Below are 24,910 nucleotides of genomic sequence, written 5' to 3'. Positions count from 1 at the left end.
TTTGGTTGTTTTGTTCTTATTTTATTCAGGTGTTACTACAAAAAAAAGTATGTACAAATTCATTGTCTGGGTTAGGTATAAAAATCATCCAATGAAATGATCTAATGAAAAAGAGTTGAACAATAACCAACCTATAATGCATATTGATCAGTATATATATATATACAGTGTATGGATCCCATACAACATTACATATTGTATTTACAACTACTGCAAGCACGACAGGAAACTTTACAAATACACCTATTTACAGTTAAATCATTTATAATGCACTTTATACTTTATACTTAACACTTAGACTCACAGAGAATTAAAACAGCTGTGAAATTAGACACTTAAAACATTCAGCAAAAAGATCTTCAAGTATTGGCTAGAAAGGCATCCCGAGGGAAACCAGGGCGGCTTCATGTATGTTCCTAAAACACAGAAACAAAAAGGATCAAAGTCAGTGGGCAGCAAATGTGGAATCAGCTTCCTTGCATGTCACCTGAACGAAAACGTGCAGCAGCACTTTAATCTTCCTCCGTTATTAATAATGAATTTGTCACATTTTTCAAATGTTCTAAAGCAGAGCAGAATATGAACTGATGTACAATAAATGTATATCAAAGTCAAGTTTTCCAACAGATTCATAAAAGAAACATGGAATGATGCTCTTCAAAAAACAGTACATCACTGTGATGTTCGCTCGATGTGTGAAAAGGAAGCGTTAACCTCTCAGTGTCACCAACTTACCGCCTTGACTTTCGATGTCAGTGGTAAAATTGTCACTCCATCAAGGAAAACTGAATTGAAGTAGCCTTCCCCATAAGAAACCTCCTCCTCCTCACAACTGTCGACGCCAACACTGAAAGCCTCTTTGATCTTCTCTGGCATCATAAAGCTAAACGTCACCACGATGATCCCAATGACGGTGCACAGCACACCTGGGAATCACTTACAGTTACTACAAGTCACTCCCCACCAGCAGACAAAACATATGAGATTAAAGTGCAGGTTTCTTATCTTTACCTGTAGCCAGAGCCAGCCAGAATGAGTGGCTGTACGCGGCTTCAAAGGAGTCATTTCCTATGGAGAAAATACACTGTGGCGCATTCATGATGGTAGAGAAGGAGGCCATGGAGAAGAAGATGAAGGCTGCGGTGAAAAACATCATGTATCCAGCGTACGAAATGACCGGTATGAGGAAGAGGATGTTGGCGAGCAGCCAGCAGCAAAACGCCGTCCTGTGAAAGCGTACACCCTTTTCAGTTTCTGTTTCTTTAAACAAGCACTGACAGAGTACAACTTCAAACTGTATGCAGTTATTTAGTGTGTTACCAGAGAGTTGCTGAGGCGTAACGTCCAGAATATCTGTACTGAAAGATCAGTCCACATGTGCTGCTTCGGGTGAATTTCTCGGCAATGTAGAGGATGGGGTTGGGTAAACCTTTCTCAAGAGCGTCCTCATACTCTTTCTCCATAGTGTCATGCCAGCTAAACACCTCATTGTAGTCAATGGTCTCGTTGAACTGTATGACAGGATTCCCTTAGAGGGAAAAGAGGAGCAAATTTATGTACATTCACTCTAACTGACACATAAAACCTTCACACAGAAGATGAATAAAAATGATTTGTCTGAGATGTTTTCCCAGTTGTGGATTCTACTTTTTCTGACAGCTCTTGCAGGATTATTTTAACAGATTACTGAGCCAACATCTTAATCAAAGACCTGAGTTGTTCAAAACACTGAAGCTGGCAAAATCTGAGTGTATTTCACGTGAAATCTGCAGCTATGCTGACTCACCTTTTAGTGTGACATTGATACCGTACAGTCCAACATGCAAGCCGATCTCAGCATTAACCACTACATTGCTGAAAGACTTGTAGGTGGCATTAGTGGTTATTCTGGCCTCAGCCCAGTCGCTAGTAAAGTTGAGCGCTGCAGGGAAAGACACAAAGCTGAGCGACTGGAGCAGGAAAAGGAAAACCAGTCATTTATTCAACAATAATAAGAAAACAGAACTCACCCACTAGCACCACACCTATGAACAAGCTGATAATTATTCTAAACATCCAGAACAGCCTCTGCCAGGAAGGAAAAGAGCAGAATTAAAATTACGGGAGACAGTTCTGAGGTTTTGTGATACGAATGCAGTGAGTAACAGCTTATCGGATGCTCTGAACTCACCGACTTCCCTCGTATTCCTGGCAGAATGAGAAGGAGACTGGCTGCCAGTACAAGGAAGACCAGAATAATGGTGAGCAAACTGCCACTGAAGATGAAGGAGGTCCTTTGTAGAACGTAGAATGGGTAAATGTCATCGTAGAAAGTCATCTTAGCACCTGATCTTACGGACAAGGCTGAGACTGGGCGGTGTGACAGAGAAGACACTGTTAGTGGCTGGGTTCTCAGTTTCTTCCCGATGCAGAGATAGCAGTTCTGTGCACCTTACAGTAGATAAGAGACGGGACATTGTTGCTGCTGCGTGACATGGTGCATGATTAAGCATAGCCATGTAGTACCATCTGACATTCCCTGCCACTGTGTTATCTTTACTGCAAAGACACAGATGCAGCTATATAATGCACAGCAGAGCGCAACTGTGTACATCCACATCACCACTTCCCTCACTGTAATGTAAACAGGTGCTCTTGACTTGGCTCCAGCTTCATTTTAATGCTTTAATTTGAACCTAAAAGGAAATAAACGCTTCAAATGAAACCAATCTGTCAAGCAGAGAAAGGTTAAAAAGACCCCTCTTACCTTGAGAGTTGGACGATGAGGACCAGAGAAGAAGTGAGCGAAGAGTGACTGTTGAGGGAACATACACACTTCTTTTATAGCCCCTGTCCCCTTTGTGTCACTTTGGAGGAGGATGCATTGAACAGAAAGCTGTGGAAAAGAGGTGTGATTCAGAGATAATGACCATTCCCATTTGGGCAACACAGATCACACGCAGTCTGTGATAAGGTGTGCAACATATGTTGGATTTGGTATTGCACCATCCCTCTCCTGCTCTTGTGCTCCTGCACTGCGCCTGCACTACATTTCAGCCTCTCCAGTGGGTAAGTCAACTATTCCTTCTTCTCTTGTAAAACATTAAGCGGTAAAGGGGACAGGACATTGTCTTTTGGATGTAAGCAAGCTATATACACGACTTAAAGGGGCAGTGCTAGAGTTTTGTTAAATTTTACTGTTTAGTCAAGCAGACAAAAGGCGTCAGCTGCTAGACTTCTAACTTTTCTTTCTAATCACTGCTTGATCAGCTAAGGGAAATGCAGTAGAAACAGTAAATGTCAGTTACCTTCACCTTGTCTTTTCTAAAGTCCTTCACTCCTCTCGGCTGAAGACTGAGCTGTAAGCATCTCTCGCATCAATGGATTTGCGTAAATGGGTCTGGAGTATCTGTGCAGCGGTTGGCTTGGTGCTCTGTATGAGTGAATGTGAGTAGACAGTAGTTGTACTTCATGCCCCGAGTCGCTTAACTCAGTTAGAAATGCACAGTAAGAAAAGCTGTTTAAACTCTTACACAGATTCACGCTGTGAATTAACCTGGGAGGTTCCTCGCCTTGACGGCTGGTACAACAGTCTGGGATACCCCAAGCGCGGAGCTGTCGGTAGGTTACAGAGTTACCGGTGCAGCAGCAGCAGCAGCAGGTGAGCCAGTCAGCTCACCTGGTCACCGGACTGTGTTTGTGCTCGTGCAGATTCTCATCTTGTGCGCCTCGTGCCCGCGCGTTACTGGGATGGAGTCTACCAAGCTGTCCAGGAGCCCCAGGTGCCAAATGTTCGCGCACTGAGCAACCTGCTGGCCAAGGGACCGTCCGGTCTGCCCTCGACACGCAACCAGACCGTGCTGTCGCTGTTCTTTGGTAAATATGTGATGCGTATTGTTAAACTGAAGCGCACTGTCAAAAAATGATTAAACAAGTGGGCAAACATGAAATATAACCTCACCAAAAATGAACTTCTGTTGTGTGAATTCACCAATATGGCGCCCTGACATTTTCCCACCCATATTTTACCGGAATGCGTGTGCAAAACAGGTGTAAGATGTTAAGGTAATACTTTGAACTGTTTATGTAAAAGCTGAATTAAGTGACCAACTCCAAGAAATAAAATGCAGAGGAAATTCAGCCTGGCATTATCATTAAAGAGTCGGCATTGTTGACATTGAAACTAAATCAATATTCAATTCAATATTCTGAACTTTATTTATAATTTAGAAATGAAACAAACAAAAAAACCTTAACTCAAAGTAAATGACTTCTTCTGATGACTTTTAATTATTTTTACTTCCCATGCAGGTTATCATGTTGCTTTTGAAATTTTTGACTCAAGAACTCCTGGGTGTCCACCGGAGTTCATGAACATCCCTGTCCCGGAAGGTGACCCAATCTTTGACCCTATGGCCACTGGAAAAGTCCTGCTGCCCTTTCAGAGAGGACCGTGGGACAAAGACACCGGCCAGAGTCCCAGTAACCCTCGCACACAGGTGATGATTATTGAGTGCATATGAAATAACATGTTTGTTAATGTTATCAGAAAATGTCAAGAGTAAGTCAGGAACTGGAACTGTTCAGGGCACAGGGTACTTCACATTATTTTACCCTGCACCCTCTCCTGAAGTGCAATAATTTGAAAAAAACAAACACAACACATGCAGGTCAACTTGGTGACGGCATGGATAGATGGCAGCTCCATCTATGGCCCCTCCACATCCTGGTCTGACTCCCTGAGGACCTTCTCTGGAGGGCTCTTGACTTCAGGCTCTGAGTGGAACATGCCAGAAAAGCAAACAGGACAGCATTTCATGTGGAGCGCAGCAGACCCGTCTACAGGAGATCATGGACCTGAGGGCCTTTATGGTGAGCCGTTTTGTACTTTGTACTGAAGATCAGGCCAGGAACCAAACCCTGTTAGCAAATAATTCAGTTTATTTTCCACTGGGTACCGGTCAGTTGAGTTTCTACCATCAGGAGCATTTTTTAAATATGTCAGTGGAGCTGGTGGTTGCAGGCACTGGCAGTAAATTGACTCCTGTTGTATGCCATTGGTTAAAGGGCCAGTTCATTCAAAAGCACAGCACAGTGATTGATTATGTTTTAGCGTGTGCTTGACTGAACTATTTTTTTATGTTTTTCATGCTGTGTGTGGCAATGCAAGTTGCTGAAAACAAGCAGGAAGGACTTCTTGCAAACATTATTTCACCCATACTAGCTTTGTTGCAGCCTGCGAGTCTGAGTCAAGAGAGGCCCCGTCTGACGTTGTGTTATGACTCTTTAATTATTGTGTAAACGGCTTGTCACACTCACCACAGTAAATCCCTCTCTCTATAGCACGAGAATGCCATCCAGGTGTCATGAAACCCGTGTTTTGTTGCTTGTTTTGTTAAAGGTGTGTTGTTATTGTCTGGTGTGGAGGCAGAGGATCTTCTCCTGTTGTCACAGCTCTTTTGTCAGGTCCTCAAAAACAAGCAGCAAAATTGTCACCCCATTAGTGGCCAGGGACATTCATCAATCAGTGTAATGCCAGCATGACTCTTACAAAGATAAGGTGCAGAATATTTGTGAATTGTGGGACAGTTTTGTACAACCCCGATGCCAAGACATTTTGCACATTTTGCTATGCTTCCAACTGTGTGGCAGCAGTTTGGGGAAGACCTTTTTATGTTCCAGTATGACTGTGCTCCAGTGCACAAAGCAAAGCTCCATAAAGACATGGCTGTTTGGTGTGGAAGAACTTGACTGTCCCACACAGAGCCCTGACCTGAACCCCATCCAACACCTTTGTGATGAACTGAAACAGAGATTGTGAGCCAGGCCTTTTCATCCAGCGTCAGTGTCTGAAAAATGTGCTACTTCATGAATGGACAAAAAGAAACGAAACCTTGTGGTAAGCCTTCCCAGAAGAGTGGAAGCTGCTATAGCTGCAAATTTATCTGTGTATTTACAATGTAATGAAAGTCCCTGTTGGTGTAATGGTCAGGTGTCCCAATATTTTTGTCTATCTAGTGTATTTAATGTTTGACCTCTTTAACTTCATTGTTGTAAACATGTGCTTGTTCTATATTTGGTGTTTGTCACGAACATGCTTGAAACAAGTTGCCTCAAGGGCAACAAAAACAAAGAAAGTTGTGAAATGCTTAGAAAAACACCTGTTTGGAACGTCCCACAGGAAAACAGGTTAATAGTTTATGGGTGACAGTATCATCATTGCGTATGAAAGGGTCATCCCTGAAAGGTCTCGTGATTCACAAGTTCACCACCTTGTGGAACGTGTGATTGTATAAAGGATGTCACTACGTGCCCTCGGGAAAACTTTGCAAAGATTGTTAGTAACACAGTTTTTTTAATTATATATATTTTAATTGTAATAATTGGATATAAAAAATGTTACACGTGCAGCCTGTTCTGTGTTGACTGTGTTTTAGCCATATTGATGTTAATTCGCATGATGGAAGTCGCAGAATTCCCTATAATTTGTGCTCTCCTCTGTATCCAGTGTTGGGAAATGCCTGGGCCAATGAGAACATGTTCACGGCAGCAGAGGGGATTATCTGGTTTCGCTACCACAATTATGTAGCCTCCAACCTGTATCAGGAACACCCAGAGTGGTCAGACGAAGACCTGTTTCAAAACGCCAGGAAGACCGTCGTGGCCACATTCCAGGTAGAAGGAAAAGTCTCCGTGTAATCCTCTCACTGCATGGGCACTGAGTTAATTTGCACTCTGGAAAGAATGAGGTTGCATCAGCAGCAGGTGGTCGTGATTTTACGGATGAAATTGATGGTTTTAGCTTAAGGGCAAATGCATCATCTCTCACTTCTTTGATCTGTTGAGTCTGTCCAGCACAACATTACACACATGTTAATTACCCTTTTACTCATATTGAAAGCAAAAGAAAACAGCACTATCTACAGTTAAATGATACTTTGCTCATATCAAAGCCAAAATAGAAAAGCTACAATCGTAAAATAGTGTATTGCAACTATTACTTTTATCCCTCCTGTTTTTCCACACAGAGTATTGCTGTGTACGAATGGCTGCCTGGATATCTTGGAGATAAAGAGCTTCCTCCTTACCCAGGTAAGAATCATCCAGAGTGCGTGTGCGTACAAGTGGAAGGGAACAGGTAATGCACTGGTGCCCACAAGCCGTGGTGAGGTGAGCTATCGTTGACGGGGGCTTGACAAATATGCGCTCCGTCAGCAAAGCGTCACCCTGAGCCTCCTTCTTTTGCTGAATAGGCACCCGCAGCTGAAGAAAGTTAAAGGGACTATGGTCAGCAGAGCCCATCACTTTAATCACTCTTCATTCTCGTAGTTACACTGCTTTTGTTTGCCTCACTTTGACCGTTTGGATGATGCTACGTGGTGTCTGGCACGCATGAGGATTGTTTCTAATTCACCGTGCAGTTTTCATTTATTTCCTTTCTGTTGTTCTGTGTTATGGTCTGCTTGATCTGTGCGCAGGTTACCAGAAGTTTGTCGATCCAGGGATTTCTCCCGAGTTTGAGACTGCTGCCATCAGATTTGGCATCACTATGGCCCCACCTGGTGTTTACATGAGGTATTATTGTGAAAAACCAAAGCATAATCTAGTGCTGCCATGAACGGTGTCAGACAGCATGAAATAAAATGGAGTATGTACTAACAATTAGAAATAAAACCTTCTGTACTTCCTACAGAAACAGAACCTGCCATTTTCGGGAGATTGTCAACATAGATGGCAGTTTATCACCTGCATTGCGTCTTTGTAACAGCTTTTGGAAACGTCAGGTATATCATCAACTTAATTTTAGAATTTCATGACTTTAGATAAGAGCAGACAGTGAAGTCACATTTGGTGCAATTGTTTATTTATGGTACTGAAAAGTTTGGATATTTCTGGCTTTAGAAGCAGGAAACTAAACCATTGTGTGTCTCTAAACAGAAAAGCACTCATTTTTGTGGGCCTGAAATCTGTGATCTGTGCTTTTGTGCAGACGATTCTCACACTGAATGCATTTCACTCTGATAAATTCACAGTTATGCGTTTCATTTTATTTCCTATTGAATAATCCTGATATCTGTGTCCTGTTAAATATGGATCTTTTAAAGGTTTTACAAGGATTCAGTGAGCAAATACCTGTTGTGATTATGACATTTCTTCTACAAATTATCTCGTCAAAGAATTAGTTTAGATAGATTAGAGAGAGGAGATTTGCTACGTGTTTATTGTATATTAATGCTTTTAGAATTTTGTTTCCAGAGTGTCAATGTGAATACGGGCCAGGACGTAGACGACCTCATCATGGGCATGGCTTCCCAGATCGCAGAGAGAGAAGACAATATAGTAGTGGAAGACCTGAGAGGTGTTTAATCCTTTTACTTCTCTGCCTGTTTAAAAAAATAACATATTGCCAAGTAGGTTTTCATCTCAGGGAATTTGACAAGGTGTTGTGAAGTGTAACAGTGAACAATATAGAAGAGAAAATATAGGCAGCCCAAAGGACAAGCAGTCATTAAAATAAAACAGAAATTTGGAACAAAATCACTCCACTTATCATTTATTGACTTTTCTAGTGTGAGTTCTAATCTAATATTCACTGCTCCGGTCTGATTTGCACCCTGACAGACTTCATGTACGGACCCTTAAGGTTCACCCGTTCAGATCTGGTGGCCATGACCGTCCAAAGAGGACGAGATTTTGGCCTTCAGGGTTACACCAAGGTTAGACAAGCTCTGGATCTGCCTCCTGTCGAGACGTTTGCCGACATAAATCCTGAGCTCAACAGCACGAACCCACAGGTAAAACCTAGAGTCACAGGATGATCAGACATGAACTGCATGAAGAAGTTTAACAGAAATCCTGTGAATTAAAGTGTGTCTTGTGTTCTGTTCCAACAGCTGTTTAATAATATTGCAGAACTGTATGACGGAGACATCTCAAAACTGGAACTCTTCCCTGGAGGACTGCTGGAGTCCCTCGATGGTCCAGGTCCAGTTTTCTCTGCCATAATCCTGGACCAGTTTGAACGCATGAGAAACGGAGACCGCTTCTGGTTCGAGAACAAACAGAATGGGTAAGCTCCTCTGTAAAGGACTTCCAAAACAGAAAGGCCTGCCAGAGTGTCTGATCATACAGGGTCACTCATATTCTCATACTCATGTCTCATATTACAGTTATGTGTCATCTTACTAAAGTTGTGTTTTACAGTTTGTTCACAGATGAGGAGATCCAGACGATCCGCAATATGACCTTTTACGATGTCCTGACTGCAGTCACAAGTGCAGAAGCCACTGATATACAAGCTAATGTGTTCTTTTGGAGGAATGGTAAAAATGTTTCTCTTGTATCAGACTCATAGACAAACAATGATTTATTTAGAATCAGTAATATTCAAAGAATGGATTAAAAAAACGTGTATCTCTGTTGACTCAGGTGACCCTTGTGCTCAGCCCACACAGCTGAATGCGTCAATGCTCTACCCCTGCACTAATGCCACCAAACTTGATTACTTTGATGGCAGCAGACCTGGCTATGGGATATTTATCATTGTGTTGTTCCTCTTCCCTGTTGGTCAGTATCATACTCACAAATCCACCTTTTATTGCACAGCAAGAATACTCACCAACCATTTTGTTGTAAAAAAAAACAAACAAAAAAACAACCCGATAATGACAATGACCAGTTTTGATTGTTTTACTTTCACAGTTAGTTTTCTAGTGGCCTGCATGGTGGCGTATCTCCGCAAGTACAGGTACAAGAAGTTCCAGAGAAGAAGAAAAGCTAGTGACAAAACAGACAAACCAGCCGTGGGAATCACTGGTATGAGATTTGTGGGATTACAAAAATCCCTCCAGCATGTCATTTGATACCTATCAGTCAGCCTTTACAGTTGACTTACTGCCACACTGCCTTTCAGCAGTCATTGCGTACATCATGTATGAACCTTTCATGAGTCACTCTAAATTTTGTCAGCTGCAAAGCTTAACTGATGGTTGTCGTTAAACTCATTATAAACAAGCTGAACTAATAATGATCAGTAAAGGTGAAAACCAACTGCTACCAGTTCCTATTATTTTACACTTGCCTTCATCCTCACCATCCAGATTCTCGCATTTTCTCTCATTGCGATTTCGCTCTCCAGCTTTCGAGTGGCAGGGCCATAAGGAACCTCTGCATCCTATCAGCATGGAGATCGATGAGAAGAAGAGGCTGCAGATCTTCGACAGATCAGGGTCCGTCCACCGCTTCCTCAATCTGGGCAACCAGGACTACCTGGATGTCCTTCTCTCCAACAACCATCAACATAAAGCTCTGCTCCTCAAAGTATCAAAAGAATATGACCTGGTGAGTATCTGGAAATGAGAGGGCATGTTTGCACCTTCAGGCTCTGATTAAAGTCGGAGGAAATAAATGATTTTAAAATCTATTGCTGCTACTGCTACTGCTGCTCCTGCTGCACCTTATGTGATCATACACAACCAAATTCTGTGTTCACATTTGGGATCGTTTGCAGTTTAAACACATCCACAAAGTTTCTTTTACTCTTAAATTTCAACCTCATCCAATGCAAGCATGATTCTGCTGACACACCAGATGTTTATCTCTCTGTTAACCTACTAATGTTCTGCATGTCCAGGTGCTGTTTTTTGATGACGAGAGTAAACGTGCAGAATTTGTCAAGCATCTGCGCCAGGGGTTGGCAGACACCGCGCAGGAGATTAGAGTAAAGCAGATGAGAGAGGAGGAACTGCTGAAGGAGGCCTTAACCAGAGAGCAGAGGGCTCAGATTGTGGAAACTTTCATTCGACATGCTTTCTCTAAGGTACTGTCAGCCTCTGGACGATTACCTCACCAACCCACTGTGTTACAGCGGTAGCAGCTTTAAGCTCGGCCACGAAATGGCGTCAGTGCTTGTTTGAGGTCAACTTATGTTGACCTCCAGCCAAAAGAACTAATTGTTGGTCTTGATGGTGAGCTAATCTCTAATGGACGTACGGTAACCTCAGTTAGCGTCGGAGATATTACTAATGACACTATGGTAACATATAATAACACTTTCATTCGCTGACCCTCTGGTGTGCAGGTGTTGGAAATAGAGAAGAGTGACGCTGGGGACATGAGTGGCGTTTCCCGCAAGAAAGCCAGAGAAGTTCTTGAGTGCGAGCTGACGGCGTCCGAGTTTGCTGATGCACTGGGCCTCAAGCCCGACTCCTTATTTGTGGAGTCCATGTTCACACTAGCTGACAAAGATGGAAACGGTTACTTGTCCTTCCAAGAGTTTCTCGATGTGATGGTTATCTTTATGAAAGGTAAAATGCACAAATCCAAAAGACCACTGCTGTTTTTTGTGTATAGTTATAGTACTGTCATCTAAGCACTACACAACATGTTAACTTGCTAAGACCATCCTGTGAAGCGTTCTACTGAAACGAGCGTTAATGGAATATCTGATATTTAATAAAAATGCTAATATTGTGAACCAGTAATTAGCCTAGTCCTTCATTATGTTCTTAATGATATGTGTCTGTGACCAGGGTCTTCTGAGGAAAAATCCAAGCTGATGTTCTCCATGAATGACATTGGTGGAACTGGTTTCTTATCAAAAGAAGAATTTGTCAGGATGCTCAGGTTTGATCGATTCTCCTTTTTCTGTTTTTCTTTTTTTATGTGAGTGTCGGTTCATATTCACTTTTGATTTGTTGCAGATCTCTCATTGAAATCTCCAACGGTGCTCTGTCAAAGAGCCAGGCAGAGGAAGGCATCCGAGCCATGATGCATGCTGCAGGCTTTGATGACAAGGAGGAAATCACGTGGGAGGACTTCCATTTCCTCCTGCGGGACCACGAGAAGGAGCTGCAGTTTGCTCAAATCAACGTCAAAGGTTTTGCTTCAGAAGATCTTAATGCTCATGTTAATCCCCATTTCTCTGACCTCGTCTGATGAATCAGTGCGTCTGCTCTGTGTGTGTGTGTGTGTGTGCAGGGATGGAGAAACAGGAGAAGAAGCGGTTCAGTCGAGACCAGAGAGTGTCCTTCATCTGTCCAGCAAACAGGTGAGAGGACAGGACACACAGGTTGTTGCTTGTCACTGCAGATACAACAATGATCCACAGTGTCTTTTTCAGTCATTCAGTTCATTTACATGCTGTTCATTACAGCTCACAGTCTTCTGTTCTTTCTTTTCCCCAGCAGCGGCAGCAACCATACAGATGGGCAAGACATACGCAGGCGGAAAAAGTTTGTCAAATCTTTCTGGTTTTGTAAATGACTTTCTGAAGACAGAATAAGAAATACTAAGAAAGATGTCCAACAACAAATTTATTTTATTCCAAATTGGTTTATTTTTACAGTAAAAAGTCAAACAGAATTAATTGTTGTTGTCTTGCAATGTTTACTTATATCTCAAGGTTTAAAAGGTGACTTTCAACTTCCTTTGGTATGAATCAGTTGCTCTTGAGTCCCTCCAGCTAACCACCAAGAGTTCACAGTAGAAAGTATCACAAGCTTCTTTCTCACTGAATAAATCCTAATGAAAATGAATTTTTTCAGGTTAGATGTCAGAACTCCAAATCTCTACGTGAAGGCCAAGCGTGAACAGTACATAAGGAACCCGATTAAGCAGAAGATCCAGCAGTTCAAACGTTTCATTGAGAATTATCGCCGTCATATCGTCGTTTTCATCATTGTGTATGGCATCGCAGCAGGAGTAGCCCTCGAAAGATGTTACTGTGAGTACATATCATTCTTTTCCTTGTTCTGCTTCCTCGCTCTATCACAGTAATATTACAGTCCTGGTTTACCTTTAGCATCATACTTTTCTGTTTGAGCTATTTTCTGAAGTGACCCTCTTCAACTAATTAAAAGCATTGTTTTAAGATTACACTGTGGAGGCCGAAACTACAGGCCTCCCTGAGGCTTCAGTGGTGGGCATCACTGTCTCTCGTGGCTCTGCGGCTGCCGTCTCCTTTCTGTTTCCCTACATGCTCCTCACCGTGTGTCGTAACCTCATCACTCTGTGCCGAGAGACTTTCCTCAACCGATACATCCCATTCGATGCTGCCATAGATTTCCATCGCTTCATGGCCATGACTGCCATCATCCTTTCAGGTTGGCAAACTGGAGAAGGAGGAGAATAAAGACTCTTGAATCTTGAGGTATCACAGAAATGAAGGCAGACACTTTAAATGTGTGTGAGCTCACTCCTTTCTTCTGTTTCTGTTTCCGTTTCTATTCTGATCGCAGTTGTTCATAGTTTGGGCCACGTGGTCAACATCTACGTCTTTGCCGTGAGCGACCTCAGCATCCTGTCTTGCCTTTTCCCCAAAGTTTTTAACAACAATGGGTAATGTTTGAAATATTTGTCTGATTTTAGCAGACATTTATGGGCTCCGCAGAGAGTTATTTTGGCTGATTTACAATGTGTTTTCCATTTTAGGGCTGAACTTCCTAAGGTGTGGTCATGGTGGTTTTTTGAAACTGTTCCAGGTATCATAGGAAACTGATCTCAAACCTTCTGTATCACATGGACTACTTGGTATATTGTGTTTTAATTTGCTTTTTTTTAATGCTGTGTTTTGTCTTTTTCCTAGGAATGACTGGGGTCTTGCTTCTTTTCACTTTTGCATTTATGTATGTTTTTGCCTCACACTATTTCCGTCGCATCAGTTTTCGTGCATTTTGGGTCACTCATTACCTCTACGTTGTCATCTACACTCTTGTAAGTTCTTTTCAGACTTTGAAATACCCCACATACACTCTGCATTCGCATGGCTTTTGTGACAGGGGGCAGCTTTACAAATAGAGTAATATTTTTGCTTTGTTATCATCCAACAGACAGTTATTCATGGCAGCTTCGCCCTGCTCCAACAGCCCCGTTTCTACATCTATTTAATCCCACCTGCGCTGCTCTTTCTGCTGGACAAACTGATCAGCTTGAGCAGGAAGAAGTTGGAGATCCCAGTGGTCAGGGCTGAGCTGCTGCCTTCAGGTGACATTTAGCATCTACTGAAAAATCACCACGGACCCCTTAAAATGTCTGATGATTATTCTCTGCCTCTCCTTGATTTTAGTCTTTGCTAATTAAATGTTTGTGTGCACTGTGCTTTCGAGTTCACACTTCCCTTGCCTTGGCTATAGGTGTGACACATCTGGAGTTCAAGCGGCCACAGGGTTTCATGTACCGTTCTGGCCAGTGGGTTCGTATTGCATGCCTGATGTTGGGCACAGATGAGTACCATCCATTCACACTGACGTCAGCCCCTCACGAAGAGACCTTGAGCCTGCACATCCGAGCTGTGGGGCCCTGGACCAGCCAGCTCCGAGAGCTCTACACCGAAGAAAGCTTGCTCGAGCTTGGAGCCTATCCAAAGGCAGGTTAAAGGGTTATTTTGTGTGTAAGTTTCATCTACTTCCATTCTTTGTTATTTCATGACATATACTTAATTTCATCCTCAGCTGTACTTGGACGGTCCGTTTGGTGAGGGCCATCAGGAGTGGACTGACTATGAAGTGTCTGTTCTGGTGGGTGGAGGAATTGGCGTCACCCCATTCGCCTCCATCCTAAAAGACTTGGTATTCAAGTCCTCCATCAAGTCCAGGATTCAGTGTAAAAAGGTGCTGCTAAAAATCACATATAGCAAATCATAACAGCCTACATTTTGCCTTGAATCTCTCCCTGACCCATTACGTACTTGTGCAAAGATTTCACTCCATAAACAATGTCTTACTGACATTCACCAATTGTCTGAAGGTGTACTTCATCTGGGTGACACGAACACAGCGTCAGTTTGAGTGGGTGTCAGACATCATCAGGGAGGTGGAGGAACTGGACACCCAGGAGCTGGTCTCAGTCCACACTTACATCACTCAGGTGGCCGAAAAGTTCGACCTCCGCACCACCATGCTGGTGAGATCTGCAGTTCCCATTTCCCAGTTATTTTCATGTTGATTCCTAATTAAATATGCACCTTCAGTGTTACAGGAATAGTTCAACATTTTTGATATATGCCCCTTCTAGCTGGGAGATAGTTATGATTGATACCTCTCTTATATCTGTATGGAAAATATAAGCTCGCTGGCTGCAGCCATAGCCAACAGCCAGCTTAGCTTAGCTCAGCCTAGCATAAAAATTAGAAACAGGGGGAAACACCTAACCTGGTTCTCTCCAAAGGTGCCTACCAACACAGCTAGAGCTGTTATATCATTGCATATCTTGTTTGTTTAATCTCTAAATCTACGCTCTCATGATGATGACAGGACTCCAAGAAGTTACTCCTCCCAGCAATGAAACAGTCGCTTATATAACCGCAACTTGCTGTTTTTACAGTTTTTCAATAGAATAAATAAACAAGAAAAACCTGTTAACTGATGAGTCTTAAAGGTGCTGGTAGGTTTCATAGCCTTTAGACAAAGCTTGACATGAATTTAACTCTTGGGAAGATCGCAAATAGCTTATTTCTTCAAACTGTCTCCTAAATATGAAGTAAATGAAGGAGAAACGAAAAGCAATAATGATCCCTCATTTTTGTCTTTGCAATGTGTGGACAGTATGTGTGCGAACGCCACTTTCAGAAGGTGTGGAACCGCAGTCTCTTCACCGGCCTGCGGTCCGTCACTCACTTCGGCCGTCCCCCCTTTGTGTCCTTTTTCAACTCACTGCAGGAAGTTCACCCTAAGGTCAGTCTTTCGTCCATCTTCAGCTACCTTGTGTTTGTGTGAGACTCTGCCCAGTACGCCAGCTTGGGTAGAATTAATTAATTAAGTTAATTTTTAACTTGTTAATTCGTATTATTTTCCGTAGGTGGGTAAAATCGGTGTGTTCAGCTGCGGACCACCTGGATTGACCAAGAATGTTGAGAAAGCTTGCCAGCAGATCAACAAGAGGGATCAGGCCCATTTTATACATCACTATGAGAACTTCTAACTTGTCCCCAGCTCGTGTTTAACAAAGAAGAGATGAGGCACCTTACACTGTAGAATACAAGTTACTGCAGCGTTTAATTGAATGTGCTTGTCCACACACAATCACAGAGCTAATATGGGAGGTTTTGATTTTATGTTAAGTCTTAAACTGAAACGTACCGCTTAAATGCGTCTTCTTTCTTTCTAGTCATGAATATTACTCTTCTGTCAGTCAAAATGAGAAGTTCTCATCATTCTCACTGAGAACTTTATTTCATATATTACCATTAAAAGGATTTTACTATCTATGGCAAATCATTTTTAATAATTCTGCTATGTATTTTCTGCTTGTTCTCTGTGATTGTTTAGCAATTTAGTCAGTGATTTTGAAATCATTATGTATGATTTGTATGTATGAAATGTATGAAACAATAAACTATTATGTCTCATAGAGACATTTGAATTGGTGCTCTCAGCTCATAGTTTTAAATATTTTGTCTTTGTTGTGGGACATTTGATTATGTAAGGACCTGTGGGGTTTCGTGCAGTGGAAGTTCTCTAAATTCTGCTGTCAGCTCCTTCTGGTGCTTTTAGCCTTTGGACTAAAATTATGCTTGAATTAACCCAAACTCCTAAATTTGATTTGTTGGTTGAGTGATAAACCAGACAGCCCCTCCACCCAGAAGAAGAATAACAAGTAAATTTCCTCAGGGAGATGAATTGAATATGCACTTTCATCTCAGCTATTATTTTGATACAAACTGCACTTAACATTTTTGTGTTTGATATTTGTTCAATAAAGTGAGTAGTGTTTGCGCACATGCTATGCTACTGCACACTCCCAAAACAATGGGCTGCACACGCTTGTTTGCTTGTCAAATACACTTAAGATTTGAAGGGTGTATACAGATATTTAATGAACTGAGTCAATATCATGGCAGTCTGGTGAAACCTCTACAGAAGAACAACAAAATCACTAGTTTTATTTGCAGCTCAGATTGTGTGTGTGTTGTCAGGCAAACAAATCCACTGTACTGAAGTGTCTTTGAACAAGATATTAAGCTGTGAGTGACTCCAATGACGCCATGAAGTTTTCTCTTTTACAAAAGCCTTAGTATCTCAGTTTACCAGATTGCAGTTACAGGATAGTTTCAGTGCGAGCAATGCTCTCTTTTTCAGGAACGCCCTTCTCTCTTCACACTTTACACACACACACACACACACTCACACACTCACACTCACACTTGGCCCAGTTCAACCACAGTCTGATCTGCTGGCCACTGGACAGCTCTACCGGAGCAGTTGGGGTTTATGATCCTTGACCATCTGGGCAGAGCTGATGGAGGGATGATGACATCCAAATTTATTTTGCCAATTTGGAGATTTAACTGTCAAACTTCCTGTCACAAACCCGGTTAAATAGATGATGTATTTTTTTTTTTTTTTTTAGGGCTGGGCATTATTATCATTACTATTATCGTGTTAACACACTGGTTGGTTGGCACCGACAGTTATTTTTTTATTAAAACAATTATTTTTAAAGTCCATTGCTCACTAGCTAACTAACCGTTCCTCACTTGCTCATTAAAGAAACTGCGATAATACCGCGTTAACTATCCAGGCCCAATAAGTTGGTGCGTTAACTTGCAGAGTCCTAGTATGTTTCCTATTCTGTAAAACTAGAAATCATGGTACTCTATATGACCATGTTAATGCAATTTAACACTCATTCAGAATTGCACTTCTACAACATGGTCAGATTCTCGCTGGGTTTGAAAAACAGTTAAACATGACACAGCAGAACCAAGGATATTACCTGCTTAAGTCCACACATTTTTTTCCTTATCAAAACCTCGCACTGCATCCCTCACAATGCAACTTGACAGCTGACACGTTGGTCCACTGACATGCAGTCTGTGGCTTTATCAGAGATTTGGGGGTTGTACCCTCATAGCTAATAACGTAGTGCAGGCTGCAGAGCCACGACTCTATAGAATTCTTTATCATTTTCAAACTTTTACAGACAGCTAAGTGACATCTCTCGACGCATTTAGTCAGATTTCACACAACAGACAGTGCTCACGTATGCAGCTCTTCCCCCTCAAAAATTTGGCTCTTTAAGACAATGGCTTTGAAATAACACTGAGGAGGTCGCAACGTCTGACTCTTTTGTGTGTGCATCCACAGCCATGTGGTTTACATTTAAGTTTCCTCCGTTTGTCAATCCATAATTGGCAGGTTTCCTCGTGCCATAAGCATTATTGCTTGTTTACCGTCTGTCGGAAGAAATCGTCATAAATTTCAACTTGTTTAGCATGTAGTACCGTAGATCATGCCAATCAGGCCACTACTTAATCTGAGGCAAGTACAGTTAATTCCACTCTGTTGTTTTTGCATGCACAGACTATAAAACTTGTCCCTTTTTTCCTACTAAAGCTGTTTTTTTCTTGAAAACTTGGGCTGAATTCATTCCTGGATTCTTGTGGTGCAGGAAAAAGTTAACTGTGTAGCTGTCTTTGATAAGACCTTTTAAAGTTTGTTGTTATCATTATTGTTATTATGATAATGACCTTCCTTGAAACTTGTGATTAATACAGTAATACGGGAAGTACATTACCTTCCTCTCACTATTTTAACTTACTGTAAATGTAGGCAAATATATCATTACTCAGCATGAGGGGGAATCTGTCAAGCAGTCTGTCTTATTGTGGAGAACACAAAAACCAGTGTTCCTTTATCTTACTTCTTCCTCATTAACCTCAGCATGTGCTGTTATTTTCTGTTCTTATCTCTTTGCAGCTGTTCCGTGCAATGTCTCCATAATCATTATAACATTGTATTCTCATCTGATCCAAACTTATCTTATCTAATAACCCTTTTTGTTCTCTGGAAAAACAAAAAACAAAACAAAAAAAAGATTATGGCAGTCACAGGATAAGATTCAGTTAGGTTGGTGGCTCATTTGTTCCAGTATAGATGACATCCATTCTGACATATGATGTTCGGTAAAAACAAAAAAGAAAAGAAAGAAGAAAGGGGCTCAGACATATTAGAAATCAAACACTATGTGACATGGCGCCTACTTTGCTAGTTATTTGTCTTGTCACTTTCAATTGTTTGACAGCACTTGTACAGTTGCCATACAAATGTTCTGACACAGTGCTTACACCAAGTCAAACAGAAATTAAACTCTGAAGTCACTACGTTTCTGACGTGCGTGGCTCACCCGCCAAGAGGTAACACCGTACAAAAACTGTCCAGGAGCCAGTATTGATAAATGGGAATACAGCATAATAGGAGAGCAAACAGGAGAGCCTTGTTTAAATAAGTCTCAAATCATACTTTGAAGTCATGATCAAACTGTTGGGCCTTACTGATAAGTCTTTTATTTATTTTATCAGTGAAACAAAAAAACAAATTTTGTTAAAACCTTCATTTGGAAATCTTTACGTATACACCAAATGGGTTGCATGATTCATAAATCTGGCCAGGGCCAAGCCTGAAAATTTCCAGAATGAGAAAGTGTTTGTTGTGCATTGCTGCAAGTCAGAGGTTCCTGAATAAATAATAATGTGAAATAAAAATGTTCCATCGTTCACTCCTGAGGCTGCTCTCTGTTTTGCACTGTTGCTGGATTGCCATTGTCACTCTGAAGCCTCTTGTCCCTTTTTTATGTGGCTCACATTTCCCGAGGACGTCCGTCATAGTGCGTAACCCAGACCATGGGAATATTGTACTCAAAATCTCCATCTTAAGGTGACTAGAAATGTTCATCATAGTGTACACAGTGAGATGGAGGTACAGCTTCATCAGAAGGAACTCGCTGGTCCTGGATCAGTCACAGGTTTCTAAAAGAACAGCCTTCGGGTTTACGTAACATCATCTCTCTTCCATCATTTACATCAAACAACTGTTATGCAGTCCTGCAATTACGTGGATCATCCAGTCACCCTTTCATAATGTGCTTTTTAATATTAATGGATGACTGGGCGACTGAGATAAGGAGCTCTGGTTAAAATTGACACAGAAGACAAACTACCTTTTTTATTTGGTGTATTTGTTTATCGGCTGTAGTACACTGTTACAAAGGAGGTGACCGCACATGAGAGAACAAAATGTTTTAGGCAAGCGCACGAATGTATTTAAGAGCCAAGGTCATCTTCTATGATTCAGCGGTTCTTAAGAAATTAGCCTGCTGCAGCGTGGATTACTGCTGCTGTAAATTTCCACCGTCACTATTACAGATGATTTTACTATTTATAATATGGACATAATATTAAACAATACAGAATAAAAATATTTTTAAATTAAATTACATGAAAAAGAATTTTAAAAATAAAGAACGTGTTCAAAACGATGCTCATATGCCACAGAAACAGTTTCTGGTCACAGTGTTTGATCAGTATCAGCATCAGTATTCCCCACTGCACCAGTCTTTGTTTTATGCAGTTAATCAATCAATCAATCAACAAAGAAGCTTTTTAGTACAGAATTTTCTCTTTATGGCGCAGCTCTCTGAGGAAATGAAGGGTTCATTTGGTTGATCAGTTTTTTGTGCGCTCCTGTCTGTCTGTGGAAGGATAAAGATGGAATTAGTTCTAATTGGACCGAATCACATGAACTCACAAGTGCACTCATTGACTAGATTCACTCATGACTAAAATATGACAGAATAATATAATAGGACACGTGTCATTGTTTTATTTGTTGAATATTTGATTATATATTATATAATATATGCCAGTCAGACTATCTGAATGGCAGACCGTAGTACGTACACCTAAAATGTTGCATGTCAGACAAAGTGATCAGCAACACCGGGGCTCCACAGGGGACTGTCCTCTCTCCCTTCCTCTTCACCATTTACACCACAGACTTTAAGCATTGCACAGAGACCTGCCACCTTCAGAAATTTTCTGCTGACTCTGCAGTGGTTGGGTGTATTACTTGGGGGGATGAGAGAGAGTACAGGACGGTAGTGGACAACTTACAGCTACACCTACAGCTCAATGTGACAGAGACCAAGGAACTGGTCTAAGGACTAAGGCTCCAGTGACCCCTATCAACATCAAAGGGGCCACTGTGGAGGTGGTGGAATAGTACAAATACTTGGGGGTGTACTTGGACCACAAACTGGACTGGTGCAAGAACGTGGACACTGTTTACAGAAAGGGCCAGAGCCTCCTCTATTTTCAACATCTGCAGGACGATGCTGAGGTTGTTCTATGAGTCGGTGGTGTCCAGTGCCGTCACATATGCTGTTGCCTGCTGGGGCAGCTGCCTGAGGGTGATGGACACTAACAGACTCAATAGAATCATTAAGAAGGCCAGCCATGTTGTGGGAGAGGAACTGGACTCTCTGACAGTGGTGTCTGAGAGGAGGATGTTGTCCACAATAAGGACTATACTGGACCTTCCCTCTCACGTTCTCCACAATGTGCTGATCGGCTACACGAGCTCGTTCAGCAACAGACTCTTACTCCCACGATGCACCACAGAGCGACACAGGAAATCATTCCTGCCTGTCGCCATCAAACTGTTAAACTCTGCACTGTGATGGACACACACACTTTTATATGTACAATGTATATATGTTACACATGTAAATACCTGTATTTTTAGATTTTTACTACACATGTAAATACATGTACTTTTTTAGATTTTTACTATACTTGTTTTTTATCCTATTTTTATATCTTTCTCTTTCTTTCTTGGTTGGGAAAACTGCAAGTGCAATGTCTGTACAAAAAAGAATTTTCCCTTGGGGATAAATAAACGAATTCTGATTCTGATATTTTAAAATGTTTCTGCTTGGAAAAGAGTGTATTTCAAGCAGAAGAAGAAATGAGAAATCTGTACAATCAGCACCAATAATTTCATTTCTCAATGAATTCAATTAAGATTTTGCTTTTCGTTTAGAAGTGTTTATTTTAAGATGTGTTGTCAGTTGAATTTCCGTGTTGAGTGATTGATAGCTGCTCATTTTTGCTGTGTGATTTGTTGCCATCCCTCCATTGCTCACTACACCCTTCTTTTAGGATGTTTTTATAACACTCCATCGATGGCTCTGAGACAGACTGGTTTTATTGGTGAGCTGAGGCGTTTGTGAAACTATCGTCATGTGATTTATATGTGATACTCATTGATCAAATGGCACCCTCTCCTGGTAGAGTGTAGGCCATCCTCTGTGTGGAAAACGTGATTCAAGGTCATGCTGGTTTGTGCTACATTACACTCTTAAATACATTTTCAGTATGAAACATTAAGGTCCCCTTTAAATACCCTTGTTCCATTCTATTACATGTTAATGCATCTCCTAAATGTGAGCCAGACATCTCAATGTATCGGGTCACTGCCCATGACAAAATGGTTTAATCTTGCTCTAATCGGGCGTCACATTCACAGCAATGAGCAGGAAGGTGAGGTTTTTGGAGAGCTGATCAGTGGACTGCTGAGTGGCTCCGCTGCACCAGCTGGAGGTGAAGGACTTACTCAGGGGCAGCTTGAAAGCATCTTTCGTTCACATCAAGCATATTTTCCAAGATGGGCAGTGGACCAGCCTTTGTCTGTAACTCCCGGATGATGACTTTAAACCACTACCACAAATAATTGTGGAGTCTGTGACATGCTTTTTCCAAACTATCTTCACAGAACTAACAGAAAAGATTATGTAATTTGACAGTTTCTTAATTAAAGGGGGCACGTGGTGATTAAAAGCAACCTTAAGTACCTAAATTGTTTGATCCTCCAACAAGACAGTCAAAATTATGTAAAATATGTTGGGGACGTCTGCACAGTGGTGAGCAGTTTGCATTGGTGGTATTTAAGAGTCTGCTAATCTTCTTAGTGTCAGTAAGTACCCAGCTAGGAATCAGCGACTGTCCAGATTGTCTCTTACTGCCCCAGATAAACGACTCAGACAACAATAAAGCGAGACTCGAGGAAATATGTGGCATGGTCGTTTCCCTGGCATGAAATATGCACCTCCCTTTCTTTGGGAACTGTGTTGACAGAGCCGTGGAAGAGGTTTTGGTGGGTCTCCTCAACTTGAAGATGTTTGGCAGCGGCACCAAGAAGTGGTTTGTGAGGAAGCAGAAGAGGCAGCAGCATAGATCTGGCAGGAGGCCATGCACCAGAAAGAAGAAGAGATGGGCAGCTAAGATCCTCAAACAACACAGACAGAAGATCCTCACTGAGCTGGATGTCAACGCCGTACTTCCCTACTTGGTGTATGACAAGGTTTTCTCTCTGGGGGAGTACAAAGAAATACTGGGACAGGAGTCCAGCAAGAAACGGACAGAGATATTCTTGGACCATCTGTCCTCGAAGGGGCCTGCAGCGTTCTATTCGTTCTGCTCTGTTTTGGAGGAAGTGTGCCCCCACCTGCTAACCTCCTTTCTTTTGGATGGCGAAGGTACAGCCATTTATTAGCCTCTAATTACATTAATGAGTAACACACAAAATAAATGTCATAGGAGTTGTGAGCTCTTGTTTTCTTTCCACTTTTATGGCCGACACGTTTCCTTATGTTGTGTGGCATTTTCTGTGGGAAACTGAAAACCAATAAAACAACATAAAGGGAAGAAAAGTACTTTGCAGTAAGCCAGCGCCTCAGACTAAGAGCCAACAAAAATAGCTTCTTAACTCTAAATGGCTGAGGAGATTACTGAGCCGCCAGTGTTGCTAACTAGCCTCTGATAACATATGGCCTCGATGTGGCTGCAGTCTGCAAGGCTTTTTCAGTGTAAAATGTCTGTCCAAATCAATATGCTTTACTTACGTTCAAGTTTATGCCTTTATACCTTTATCTAAATTGACAGAGCTATAAAAAGTGTCTAATATATTCAATTAATCTGTTCACACAGATGGTGTTTCAGGACAGGGCAGGAAAACGGGCCTCCGTGTGCCCCCAAACAGTCCAGGAGAGCAACCTCTGTGCTCCCCTCCCATGTACACCGACCCTGTGTTTGACTCCAGGTGAGAGCCAGTTTTGTTGTATCAAAAGCACACTTAGCTCAAGATTGCTTTAGTAGGGATTATTTAATATTTTAATGAGTTGATAAAATCATTCTTGTTTATAAAGTTGTTTCCAAACCACTCTGGGTAAACTAAATCTTGGTGATGAGGTTGAATCTAAGACTTCTTAGAGTCTTCATGTTGAAAGGGACGTGAATGATTGTCTGCCGTCTTTGCAGTCACCAGATCTCAGCCTGTGGATGTTGATGTTGTTGTTTCACTGCTTCACACGGACTTTTTTGTTGATTGGGTTGCTTTTGTCATCATTCTGGGCTTTTATATTTGCATTTCTTAACTTGTCACTGCATTGGTTTTACAACATTTTGCCAAAGGACTGAGTTGTAGATGAGCTGGCTGGCTAAGTGACACATTTACAGACATGTTGACTGATGTGTGCTGTCCTTATTGGAGAAATGAAGGCATGAAAAGATGTGTTTGACTGGGCTCTCATTCAAACACCAACAGATGAGGTGTTTTGGTTCAGTGGTACTTGAAACTTACTTCCAACACTTTACTAAGACACTTTATGTTGGTTCTTCCCTTTTTTCACTGATCTGTAGTTTGAATACTTTTTCCAGAAGTGACAGCGCATAAGTGAGGGATATTTCAGTCTGTATGTCTTAAAACAGTGATACTTAGCTGTATATATAAGTGAAAGGGCAAAAAAGAGGTCATCCACAGAACTGTTTTTGTACATGAGACAGCAACCAGACCAGTTTGGTACACTGCTGCCTTTTGTCTTGTCACTGTGTCAGGCCCTGTGAATGCATCATGATGGAATGTGTGTGTGTGTGTGTGTGTGTGGACACCTGGAGAATGAGGGGAAAGTCAGGGAAAGGAAAAGTTGATAATGTGGTGTATATGGTGGTGTAGAGTGGGTCAGTGTGTTGCCTAAAGTGACAGACACACTGAGAAGCTTTCTAGACTGCTAAGAAGACCTCTTTAATATATGACAGCTAAGTCAGCATGGAGACAGCCATCCCAGTGGTCTGGCCCTGGGCGCTAACACACATGCACAA

At 41.8% G+C, this 24,910-nt stretch overlaps 2 protein-coding genes across 3 annotated transcripts; one reads left to right on the top strand and one right to left on the bottom strand.

The window, feature by feature from the left end:
• Positions 1-5: 5 nt before the first annotated feature.
• On the bottom strand, positions 6-4,127 carry duox2 (dual oxidase 2). Its single transcript, XM_046393184.1, has 10 exons — positions 3,513-4,127; positions 3,288-3,412; positions 2,747-2,875; positions 2,171-2,349; positions 2,010-2,067; positions 1,787-1,921; positions 1,321-1,528; positions 1,012-1,226; positions 736-926; positions 6-416 (listed from the first exon to the last, which is right to left on the bottom strand). The coding sequence occupies exons 4-10, from the start codon at positions 2,315-2,317 to the stop codon at positions 405-407; spliced, it is 966 nt and encodes a 321-aa protein (XP_046249140.1). The 5' UTR covers positions 2,318-2,349; positions 2,747-2,875; positions 3,288-3,412; positions 3,513-4,127; the 3' UTR covers positions 6-404.
• Positions 2,864-16,331, top strand: duox (dual oxidase). 2 transcript variants are annotated; one of them, XM_046393179.1, is made up of 34 exons: positions 2,864-3,048; positions 3,310-3,426; positions 3,517-3,600; positions 3,691-3,855; positions 4,291-4,478; positions 4,650-4,851; positions 6,488-6,654; positions 7,008-7,071; positions 7,458-7,554; positions 7,673-7,763; positions 8,236-8,338; positions 8,602-8,774; positions 8,874-9,049; positions 9,184-9,302; positions 9,409-9,546; positions 9,682-9,795; positions 10,118-10,320; positions 10,613-10,798; positions 11,060-11,285; positions 11,511-11,604; positions 11,682-11,857; positions 11,959-12,028; positions 12,168-12,212; positions 12,525-12,703; positions 12,852-13,082; positions 13,218-13,317; positions 13,411-13,460; positions 13,565-13,692; positions 13,809-13,962; positions 14,112-14,344; positions 14,430-14,588; positions 14,725-14,880; positions 15,522-15,650; positions 15,775-16,331. In XM_046393179.1, the coding sequence occupies exons 2-34, from the start codon at positions 3,360-3,362 to the stop codon at positions 15,895-15,897; spliced, it is 4,590 nt and encodes a 1,529-aa protein (XP_046249135.1). In that variant the 5' UTR covers positions 2,864-3,048; positions 3,310-3,359; the 3' UTR covers positions 15,898-16,331. The 2 variants fall into 2 exon arrangements, with proteins under 2 accessions (XP_046249135.1, XP_046249134.1); XM_046393178.1 differs by having other exon boundaries at positions 12,165-12,212.
• The last annotated feature ends 8,579 nt before the right edge of the window (positions 16,332-24,910 follow it).

The sequence above is a fragment of the Scatophagus argus genome, chromosome 7 (genome assembly GCF_020382885.2).
Source record: "Scatophagus argus isolate fScaArg1 chromosome 7, fScaArg1.pri, whole genome shotgun sequence".
Classification (NCBI taxonomy): Eukaryota; Metazoa; Chordata; class Actinopteri; family Scatophagidae; genus Scatophagus; species Scatophagus argus.
The sequence above is the reverse complement of the archived record's forward strand: the minus strand, read 5'-3'. Positions and strand labels throughout refer to the sequence as shown.